A 12,443-nucleotide genomic window follows, 5' to 3' on the forward strand; every position below is an offset into this window, starting at 1 on the left:
AGTACTATGAACTCATTCTGAACTAACAACTAACTACAACTACTGAAAGCAGATGCTCTCTCCAGTCTTATATAATTTTTACCAGCCACCAAGATATTTCTAGTAATTTCTGCTTCTGAAAATTACTGGAAGGCATATGAGGGCTGGATACAGTTATACAGGGGCCAGATCAAAATATCACCAAATGGTCGGCAAGTTTAGCAAATTTCTCAATTTTTTTTGCTAAATTTGGTTACAAAATTATTCACCAAAACTTTTGCCAGCTTGACAATATCTTGCCAGTTTAGCGAGATAGCCATTTACTCAATGTTAAATAAACTTACCCCTGTATTCTTACTTTTCTTCTCTTCTCTACATGTATTTTATACGAAATGGGTGGCATTAAGTTTAAATTTCAGTCTGCTTATGCAAGCCAAAAGAAAGTGTTTTAAATAATGCGAGTTTCCTTCGCCCCACAGCCAGTTGACTATTCATAAAATGTGTAAACATAAGAATACTAGTACTAATGGTAAATTTAATTATTATTGTTACATAACTTAAATTTGTATTAATTAATTTATTTCAATGCAGCTCTATGCACTTCTTAAAGTAAGGTGTGTATTAAAATTTGTTTTATTTTCGGACATAAAACCCCTAAACAATGTTTTGAAAAAGAAGCTTCACAACAAGGCTTTTCCAGGGAAAATATTTAGTATGAATAATAAATCTTAAGTGTAACAGTTTACATTCCTTAAAAAGCAAAGCAATAACAATTAAATCAAAGCTTACCTTGCCATTTTTGCTTTGGTCTGTTGAAATCCACTAGTTTAATGCCATGTGTCCATTTGGAACATAGTTCTTCATCTTTTGAAAAACTAAACATATGAACTAATTCAGAAGTCAAACAACAAAAATCAGCGTTATACCTACAAAATTTTCACAGGACTAGTTTCCATGGTTTTACCGAACCATCATCTTCAGCTGCAAAACCGCAAATGAACAAGATAGGAAATAATGATTAGATAAGATAAGAAAGCCTGGACAAGAATAAGCAAGTGGCGCCATCTGTTGGCGAAACCAGAACTAAAACATAATTTCTCTAAAAGCCGAAGGCAAATTTGGATTGGAATTAGGATCGCTAACTAGAACAGAAAGATTTTTATGAATGTGAAATGCCTCTAGAAAATCCAGTTCTCCAATGGAAGATGTTTTTTGAATAATTTTGGCAGCAGAAAAATTGAAAGTGTGATTTTCGGACCAACAATGTTGAGCAACAGAAGACCTCTGTGTTTCCTTTTTTCTAACATATGCCTCATGTTCTTTGACGCGGAATTTTAAGGCTCTCTTAGTTTGGCCAATGTAAATTAAACCACACTGGCAAGGAATCCTATAAATACCCCAGGAATTCATATCCGGAATGGGGTCCTTGAGTATAGAAGTTGGAATTTTATTGATGGGAGAAAAAACAACCTGAAAGTTAAATTTCTGCAAAATATGTGCAACTTTATAGCTAATTGATGGAAAGAAGGGAATGACAACAGAATTTTTATAATCTCCTAAAATAAGAGTGTGGCTTTTAGTGGGTTGAGAAGAGAATTTTTTAACTGCTTGATTAATAATGTTGGGTGAAAAGCCCCTGTCAATAGCTATTGCTTTTAAATAATTTAGTTCTTCATCAAGGGCTAGTTTGGAGGAGCAAACTTGAAGAGCACGGAAAACATAGGAATAAAATGAAGCTAACTTTTGTTTAGTCAGATGACATGATTTAAAGTGTGGTGGAAGGCAAACCGATGAAGGTTTACGGTAAACTGTAGTACTGAAGTTGGATGTGTTACGTGTGACCAGAATGTCGAGAAACGGAAGAGAATTGCAAGTCTCAAGTTCAAAAGTGAACTGAATAGCAGGATCAATAGAATTCATTGTTGAAAGAACTTTATTTAAATCATCTTTATTACCTTCAAACAGGGTAAAAGTATCGTCTACGTAGCGGAACCATGCCGGGAAGTTTAAAGTTTCAAACAATTTTGATTCATAATAATGCATGTAGATATCAGCCAGGATGGGACTGAGGGGCTTCCCATGGCTAATCCCTCAGTTTGCATGTAATATTTATTTTGGAAAACAAAATGTGTTTGTTTCAAACAGAGTTGAGTGAGAGAAATTAGCTCATCAATTTCGATGCAAGAGAAATGAAATTCGCGAAGTCTGGTTTCTAGACATCTTAATGCACCCTCCACTGGGACATTGGTGAATAATGATTTTACATCAAAAGAAACCATGAGTAAATTACGAGGAGAAATGTTTTTAACCTTTTTTACAAACTCTATTGAATTTTTTATGGTGTAAATGTTATTGTCTAATAGAGTGGAAAATCTAGAAACTAAATATTTAGCTAAAGGATACGAGGCAGTACCTAAATTTGATACAATAGGGTGAAAAGGAATACCACTTTTATGAATTTTGGGAAGAGCATATAATCTGGCACAATTCGCAACAGATGGGATAAGCGAATGTTTTAAGTTGCTTGAAATGATTTGCGAAGATTTGATCGCAGTTTTTATTTTGGATAAGTCCTAAGGTGAAGGATCTTTAGGGATCGGATTATATGGTCCTTCGTTTAAGAGTTTAGTGACACCATCGATGTAAGTGTTCTTATCCATGACGACTATCTGGCCACCTTTGTCGGCCTTTGAAATGATAATATCCGGGTTAGAATGAATTTCGCGCATTGTAGCTCTTTCTCTCGCAGTTAGATTTGGTTTCAAAGGTTTATTATTGAATTTCGCATTATGAGCGATAAGATGCCTAATCATTTCTTTCTGTGAATCTGAAACTTTACTGAACTTGAAAGCTTTTTCGATAGGAGCCAAAATCTTTGGAATCGAGGGTTTACAGGTTTGTGAGAAGTTAAAATTATATTTTAGAATTCTCTCTTGTTCTTCTGAAAGACTAACATTAGAAATATTAACTATTGGCTTGATGTTTACAATGGGAAGATTTTTTGAACTACTTGAACTGGAAGACTGTAAAAGAAGTTTTTCGAATTTAACTGCAAGGGTGTTTTTATGACGGTTAACTGCATTCTCCGTTCTAGACCAAGACTTTTGCTCAAGGCCAGTGAATTTTGGATATGATTTAGCGAGTTCCAGATGAAGCTTATAGAGTTCATGTTCAACTTTGGACAATTGTTGACGTGTATCCCTTATCACGGACCGAAGTAAGGCAAGCTTGCAATTTAACAGAATTCTTGAAACGGACTCGAAAGTTTTTGATTAGTTTTGATTTGAATAAAATTGGGGATCAATTTTTTACATTTACATTTAAGTAAAAAGTCAAGATGATTCAGGAATTTTTGCCGTTTCAGGCGTAATTTAGTGAAACGATTAACGGATGAAGGCATGATAAACAATGCAGAAAATCAAACTAAATTAACTGAGCAATAATAAAGTACACACAAAACAGCAGAAAAATCCCTCACTGAAATGAATAGAAAACAAAACGTTTGTAAGCAAAATGCATGAAATCAGACAAGCAAAGCACAATATCCAAATGTACAAAACATAAACATAACTTGAAAATTGCAAAAATGTACTCACCAAAACTCCTACAATCACAAAATGGCGACCACACCACGAACTGGATTTTCTAGAGGCATTTCACATTCATAAAAATCTTTCTGTTCTAGTTAGCAATCCTAATTCCAATCCAAATTTGCCTTCGGCTTTTAGAGAAATTATGTTTTAGTTCTGGTTTTGCCAACAGATGGCGCCACTTGCTTATTCTTGTCCAGGCTTTCTTATCTTATCTAATCATTATTTCCTATCTTGTTCATTTGCGGTTTTGCAGCTGAAGATGATGGTTTGGTAAAACCATCGAAACTAGTCCTGTGAAAATTTTGTAGGTATAACGCTGATTTTTGTTGTTTGACTTCTGAATTAGTATTTATTCGGTGTGTTATTGTGTCTTAATTATAGAAGCCCCAAACAGGGTTACATTTTGCTTTCTTTTTTGCACGTGGTGTGGCCGCCATTTTGTGATTGTAGGAGTTTCGGTGAGTACATTTTTGCAATTTTCAAGTTGTGTTTATGTTTTGTACATTTGGATATTGTGCTTTGCTTGTCTGATTTCATGCATTTTGCTTACAAACGTTTTGTTTTCTATTCATTTCAGTGAGGGATTTTCTGCTGTTTTGTGTGTACTTTATTATTGCTCAGTTAATTTAGTTTGATTTTCTGCATTGTTTATCATGCCTTCATCCGTTAATCGTTTCACTAAATTACGCCTGAAACGGCAAAAATTCCTGAATCATCTTGACTTTTTACTTAAATGTAAATGTAAAAAATTGATCCCCAATTTTATTCAAATCAAAACTAATCAAAAACTTTCGAGTCGCGTTTCAAGAATTCTGTTAAATTGCAAGCTTGCCTTACTTCGGTCCGTGATAAGGGATACACGTCAACAATTGTCCAAAGTTGAACATGAACTCTATAAGCTTCATCTGGAACTCGCTAAATCATATCTAAAATTCACTGGCCTTGAGCAAAAGTCTTGGTCTAGAACGGAGAATGCAGTTAACCGTCATAAAAACACCCCTGCAGTTAAATTCGAAAAACATCTTTTACAGTCTTCCAGTTCAAGTAGTTCAAAAAATCTTCCCATCGTAAACATCAAGCCAATAGTTAATATTTCTAATGTTAGTCTTTCAGAAGAACAAGAGAGAATTCTAAAATATAATTTCAACTTCTCACAAACCTGTAAACCCTCGATTCCAAAGATTTTGGCTCCTATCGAAAAAGCTTTCAAGTTCAGTAAAGTTTCAGATTCACAGAAAGAAATGATTAGGCATCTTATCGCTCATAATGTGAAATTCAATAATAAACCTTTGAAACCAAATCTAACTGCGAGAGAAAGAGCTACAATGCGCGAAATTCATTCTAACCCGGATATTATCATTTCAAAGGCCGACAAAGGTGGCCAGATAGTCGTCATGGATAAGAACACTTACATCGATGGTGTCACTAAACTCTTAAACGAAGGACCATATAATCCGATCCCTAAAGATCCTTCACCTTCGGACTTATCCAAAATAAAAACTGCGATCAAATCTTCGCAAATCATTTCAAGCAACTTAAAACATTCACTTATCCCATCTGTTGCGAATTGTGCCAGATTATATGCTCTTCCCAAAATTCATAAAAGTGGTATTCCTTTCCACCCTATTGTATCAAATTTAGGTACTGCCTCGTATCCTTTAGCTAAATATTTAGTTTCTAGATTTTCCACTCTATTAGACAATAACATTTACACCATAAAAAATTCAATAGAGTTTGTAAAAAAGGTTAAAAACATTTCTCCTCGTAATTTACTCATGGTTTCTTTTGATGTAAAATCATTATTCACCAATGTCCCAGTGGAGGGTGCATTAAGATGTCTAGAAACCAGACTTCGCGAATTTCATTTCTCTTGCATCGAAATTGATGAGCTAATTTCTCTCACTCAACTCTGTTTGAAACAAACACATTTTGTTTTCCAAAATAAATATTACAAGCAAACTGAGGGATTAGCCATGGGAAGTCCCCTCAGTCCCATCCTGGCTGATATCTACATGCATTATTATGAATCAAAATTGTTTGAAACTTTAAACTTCCCGGCATGGTTCCGCTACGTAGACGATACTTTTACCCTGTTTGAAGGTAATAAAGATGATTTAAATAAAGTTCTTTCAACAATGAATTCTATTGATCCTGCTATTCAGTTCACTTTTGAACTTGAGACTTGCAATTCTCTTCCGTTTCTCGACATTCTGGTCACATGTAACACATCGAACTTCAGTACTACAGTTTACCGTAAACCTTCATCGGTTTGCCTTCCACCACACTTTAAATCATGTCATCTGACTAAACAAAAGTTAGCTTCATTTTATTCCTATGTTTTCCGTGCTCTTCAAGTTTGCTCCTCCAAATTAGCCCTTGATGAAGAACTAAATTATTTAAAAGCAATAGCTATTGACAGGGGCTTTTCACCCAACATTATTAATCAAGCAGTTAAAAAATTCTCTTCTCAACCCACTAAAAGCCACACTCTTATTTTAGGAGATTATAAAAATTCTGTTGTCATTCCCTTCTTTCCATCAATTAGCTATAAAGTTGCACATATTTTGCAGAAATTTAACTTTCGGGTTGTTTTTTCTCCCATCAATAAAATTCCAACTTCTATACTCAAGGACCCCATTCCGGATATGAATTCCTGGGGTATTTATAGGATTCCTTGCCAGTGTGGTTTAATTTACATTGGCCAAACTAAGAGAGCCTTAAAATTTCGCGTCAAAGAACATGAGGCATATGTTAGAAAAAAGGAAACACAGAGGTCTTCTGTTGCTCAACATTGTTGGTCCGAAAATCACACTTTCAATTTTTCTGCTGCCAAAATTATTCAAAAAACATCTTCCATTGGAGAACTGGATTTTCTAGAGGCATTTCACATTCATAAAAATCTTTCTGTTCTAGTTAGCGATCCTAATTCCAATCCAAATTTGCCTTCGGCTTTTAGAGAAATTATGTTTTAGTTCTGGTTTCGCCAACAGATGGCGCCACTTGCTTATTCTTGTCCAGGCTTTCTTATCTTATCTAATCATTATTTCCTATCTTGTTCATTTGCGGTTTTGCAGCTGAAGATGATGGTTCGGTAAAACCATGGAAACTAGTCCTGTGAAAATTTTGTAGGTATAACGCTGATTATTGTTGTTTGACTTCTGAATTAGTATTTATTCGGCGTGTTATTGTGTCTTAATTAAACATATGAACTTTAAGCTGTTTTTGCAATTCCTTTTACAGTTAGGCACTACATAGCACTGTGACACAGTAAATCTCTATTTGATATAATAAGAGTAATTTGTTTAAAAAATATATATATGCAATGCAAAGTCAATATCTAGAATCATTTTAATTTTACCGATTTTGGAAATTTCCAGGTTTTAGATCACTGCAACTGTCTAGTTAAAAGGTGTTTAAAAGTGATGTGCAAGACTGTCAGTTAGTTGGAAGAAAAATCGCATTCAAAGTATACCTGCTTTCTTTTGTTATTATATTCCCTATTCATAGACTTTCTACAGGGAGGGACTTTTTACTATTATTTTATTTATTTTTTGGGTAGTGTTCCAAAGTTCTGGATATTACATCATTCTCGATATTGGATGCCTGAATTCTGTGCTGTAGATAATACTAATGAGGGAAGTTGATAATACAAACACAATGTGAACAACACAGTTAATTGTGTCTTTGACCTTCACACCATACTCTCACAGAGAGAGTAGAATGGCTTGATTAAGGCCGGAGCCAGAACCCATGCAACCAGTGCGGCTGCACCAGGGGCATAATTTAGTGATGGCAAAAATTTTAGATTTTAGAGAAGTACCGAATTGCAAAATTTAGGAATGGTATAAAATTTTTTTGAATTTAGATGATGCACCGCACAGTGGAATTAAGACCCACAGAGATTGCACCAGGTGGCAAAATGCCTAGCACTGGCCCTCAGCCTGGTATGTATTGTTATTTACTATGAATAAATTCAAATTTCTATTTTAAATATAGAAAATTTTCTCTTTTTATTCAAGGGCTTGCCAGAGACATGGTCGTTGTTGCTAAAAAATTCTAACATCACTAAATTAGAGCAAAAAGAAAATCCGCAGGCTGTACTTGACGTTTTGAACTGGTATGATGCCTCCACAAAAGATACTGAAGATTCTAAATACATGACCATTAATAAAACATTAGGTGAAACATTTCTCTTTTATTAAAAAAATTTTATTGTGTTATTTCAGTGTATTTGTAGCATTATAGTATTTATAAGTAATGCTTTTTTATTGTGTGACCTTTAAGCAGGCTTTTGAAAATGTTCAGGGCAAATTTTGGCTGATTTTGGCATTTTTTTTTTCTTTTCTTCATTTGTAGCAGTTGGAAGATAACTGTGTATAATTACTGTAATATTATTTCTTTACTTATACTAATTAAGTTCTTAATTTTAGTAATTTTAATCTTATTAATGACTTTTGTATATTCTCAGTATAATTATTAATTACATTAACGCAAATAATTTATGTTTGCAGTTTTTTGTTAATGAATCGAGTTTCACTGATGAGCTGAAATGTTTATGTTTAATCAGTAGTCATTTTCAACATATCAGATTTTATATCAAATTTTCAATAGCATATTTAACATCTATGAGTTACTGCAGCACCAAGGAATTTGTTGTGTAAAAAATATTCTTTACTGTTTTTTGTTTTTCATAATTTGTTATAAAATAATTTGCTCTCTGTGTTTGTAATAACATTTGTGAGTTAAACCACTGCAGAATTTTTAGCCTTATATCGCTATAAATTAGCTATTGAGTGTAAGAAAAAGCCATTGAAATAGTTACTATTAGTTATGATATAGTTACTATTAGAATATCCCTCTTTTTTGCTGGACTTACTCCGTTTGCATAATTAAATTGTGTAAGAAAATCATGGATTTACCATGGCTAACATAGCAGTTAATTTTATGTTAAGCTGTGGCTAAAAGAAATTGGCATATAAATAAGAATTTTAGAAAGTGCTGTATAAGTAGACTGATTTATTAGTGACATTAGTATTCTTAAAGCTAACAGTTTTTTTTAATGGATTTTGTTGGGGGTGGAATGTGGTGGATAGTCAATCTGTTGGTCATACTTCCTTGTAAGCCTCCATTTTTATTATATTTTATTGTGTAAAGAAATGTAATACAGTCAAAAATCGTTAATTCGGACACCCATAATCCGGACCTCAAAGCTACAAACTTTCTGCGCATGCGTCTTGTTGACGCATGCGCTTAAGACCTTTACGGCTGCGAATATGCGTGTGCACAAAATACGTTTACGAGTGCGCGTTTAATGTATAACGGACAGTATAAGCTAAGCTAAAATTATCTAATTATCTATTTCAGTTAATGTTGCAGATTGCGTTGTTCCTTAATCTTCGAATTGGATCCGGCTTATTATTTTTTGCAGACGATTAGAACAATTTTATAAAAGTAAGCTTGAACTTTCGATTATGTTAAATAGAATTTCCGATATATATTTACTAATATGTAAAGGATCTACAAAGCGAAAGTATGTTTCATCTCGATGTACTCCATCTTTGATATGATTTAAATCAAATTCCTCGTCATTATAATTCGCTTCTGATAGCGAAGAAAGTAACAGAATTTATTGAAAACGAAAAAATTTTGATTGACAAATTAGTCGGTAGACACAGCAATTATAGGACTTGAACAGCGGAACCTTGTAACTGAGCAAGAAATTATGTCTGCTTATAGAATTAAAGAGAATGTATTATCATATAAAAAACAAAGCAACTTAAGCGACTTACATTGAAAGAAATGTTTAATAAAGTAAACAAATAAATATTAAACTTTTTTTTTTTTTTTTCTAAATTTTGGTACCCTTTAGATCATAATTGTTCTTTATTTCATAAATTACGGTTTCATATTTTTAATTTTATAATTTCTGCATGCCATCTTACCAGATTTAAACTGATGATCTATAATCCGGAAAAATCGATAATCCGGAATTGCCAAAGTCCCAACGAGTCTGGATTAACGACTTTTGACTGTATTAAGTTCTTTAAAAATTTTTTTTCTTTAACACGAATTATTTAGCTGCTGAGAAGCTCTTCTAAAATATTTGCAAGCCTATTAACAGCCACTTTAATACCAGTAGGTATGGTATGTAAACTGCGGATTATTTTAAGGCAGCAAAAAAGATTGCTTGCATTCGTTGAAGTTTAAAGAACATTTTTATCAAATTTCTTAATAGAAATGTCATTTACAAGGTATGTTGTTGCTGCATGTCCCTGTGTTCAGAAAAACAACCATCAAAACTGCTTTATGAAAAGTTTTGAGTAATGTCAGGATGCATGCTGTTATTTCATATTTCGTTGAGAATAACCAGGGAAGATGAATTTCAAGTATTTGTAATTCTCTTTTTGTGTAATTAAGTTCATAAGAATATTTTGAGATTGTTAGACTTTTAAGATCTCTCTTTCATTAAGACATCATCCTATCACAAATATTAATGCTTTATCCCGGATTCAAGTCTCTCCTTTAGCAAGTTAATTGCTCTTTTGTAATTATTATTTTTGTAATACCAGTTTAAGTGAAAGAAGTAACTTCTTCATCATAATAATGTATCCATTCAGCTTTGTTAGCAGTGCTAGATAAATTAGATTAAATGATACTTTAATCCATTTTCTCTGACACAGCCAGAGGATATTCTATTCTTAATAATGAGTGTACTTTCAATCCAGCCTCTTAAGTAGCGAGCTAGCAGCCGACTATTTCATAATTTGAAATCAGTTGATGATGATATCTTGAGTAGTTGATGGTAGTAGTACCATTATAAGGCTTCTACTCACCACTGTACAACCCATCATTACACATAGATCATAGCAGACATGATTTTATAGATGATAGCAGACATGATTCTTTGTTTTCTTTTTGCATCTCAGTGTTGCTGATGTTAACTCATGTGCCCTTTGATGCATCAAGATTTACTTATAGGATCCTCAGTGTGTTTTAGAGTACACATGTAGTGTAGCTTGCAAACTATGTTGATACCCTTAGGAAGAGCATGGTAGGGACGGGCAAATGACAAGAAAACTACCCCTTATTTGTTCTCAGGATGTAAGTGTTCTCTGGGCTGATTTCAATCGCCTCATCCCAGGTTAAAAACTTGCAAGTCATTTCTCATTAAGAATGAGGAACTTAAGACTCTTTATCTGTTCTCTGCTATTTACCAGCCACTTATATTTACTAGTTTCTCTCCTCCTGAGTGTAAATTTTCACATGATAGCCTTACAGTATATACTTTTCTAAAGAAAAAGGAAGTCATTCTGGAAATTCTAAGAACTTATTCTTTATAAATTATTTACTTTTTTACTTCCTTGTACGAAGTAAAAAGGAAGTATTGTAATTGCAAAATATTTCGGGTATCACATTTCAATGAAAATATTGATTTTGACCACTATCTAATGCAATTTAATGATGTTTTTGTGTGACATCCGCAAGTAAGGACAGAATAAAGGACTCTTTTCCCCCAAAAAAATTATAAAACTGATTTAAAATGAAGTCTGAAGAGAATTTTTTGTGGCGTCTGTGCGTACATATGTATCTTGCATAACTCAAAAACGAGTAGCCTCAGAACGTTGAAATTTTGTATGTAGGACTGCTGTAATGTAGATGTGCACCTTGTATTTTGGTTGCAATCAGCAGCACCAAAAGTACATAAATATCTGTATATATATATATATATATATATCCACTCTGTTACTCGTCTCAGTGATCTCAGTTTCTTTATTCTGATATGTTTGTAAATTGTGCATTTTTTGCTTTAAAAATAATTGAATTATGTTTTTTTTTATCTTCTGGTTAAGGTTTTTATGCCTTTATTAAATCTTCAAGCAATATTTGTACAGTTATCAACAATTTAAAAGCTGTTTAAGTGTGGTGAAGCCTAATTTTTAAATAACATGGTGGACATGTTTGTTTACATTTGAATCAGCAGAATAGTAGATTTGTTGTCAATTTAGAGAGACTAAGCTTTGCAACAACAAAGACAACACCTTCATTTATTATTGCAAATTAAATCATGCTTAATCCTTTCTGAAATTTTTTCGATGAAATAAGTGTTTAAGATTTATTTTGTGATTTTTAATATAGATGTTTTGAGTTTTTATGTATTTTTGCCTTTCGCGAAGTGAGAACTGAATTAATTGAATAAGAAATATTAAATTGTTTGTGAAAAACTGGTTCTTTTTTGTTTTGTTTCCTTACTTTCTTTTATACAATGTTCTAGATTTATTATAGTATTTGTATAGAACATGTGGCAACAATTAGATAATTCTTCAAATGATGTAAATTTTGTGCATTCCGAGTTATAATATAAACGAAGTATAACACTGTTAAGTGAACCTAGCGCTAGTGTGTCACTATAAACAAATATAGTGAATTTTAAAGAGTGCATTTATTCTATTGTGGCTTATGCGCTATCGACGAAGTAGATTTAATTAAATCCAATAAGTTTAAATGAAAGGCAAGAAAAAGTGCGTATAATTTAATATTCTGTACGAGGAAGTCATGTGGTGTACACATCAGATTATTTTATCTAAGTATAAATGCCGTCACCATCTTTTCTGAGGGTTTGGCTGGAAGTGATGTACCCTCTGGTGTTACACTTTTTTAAGAAACATTTTGAAGGGTCTTAACAAATGTTGATGCTGAAACTGAAGCTTTTATATTTAATAACCCCAGTTTTAGCATCAAGATTTATTTTAGAGTCCCCCCTTTCCCCCAGTGCTTCTTTTTAGGTGGAAGGAGTGAAAATGCTCTCTAGTCTTCTGGCTGAAAATTCACTTTCTAGTGGATTCCTAGCCACTGCAGTGCTCCATTAAATGA

General features: G+C 33.1%; 1 protein-coding gene across 5 annotated transcripts in view; it reads left to right on the forward strand.

Moving 5' to 3' along the window:
- Positions 1-12,443, forward strand: part of LOC118195132 (serine/threonine-protein kinase PAK 2-like) — a 119,205-nt gene that overhangs the window by 39,871 nt on the left and 66,891 nt on the right. For all 5 annotated transcript variants that reach the window (XM_085817339.1, XM_085817338.1, XM_085817340.1 and 2 more), the window contains exon 5: positions 7,592-7,751. In XM_085817339.1, the coding sequence (XP_085673465.1) occupies positions 7,592-7,751 (160 nt within the window). The remainder of the gene's footprint in view (positions 1-7,591; positions 7,752-12,443) is intronic.

This window comes from Stegodyphus dumicola, chromosome 5 (assembly GCF_044657685.1).
Source record: "Stegodyphus dumicola isolate Sdum_Otavi_A_Nest chromosome 5, ASM4465768v1".
Taxonomy (NCBI): domain Eukaryota; kingdom Metazoa; phylum Arthropoda; class Arachnida; order Araneae; family Eresidae; genus Stegodyphus; species Stegodyphus dumicola.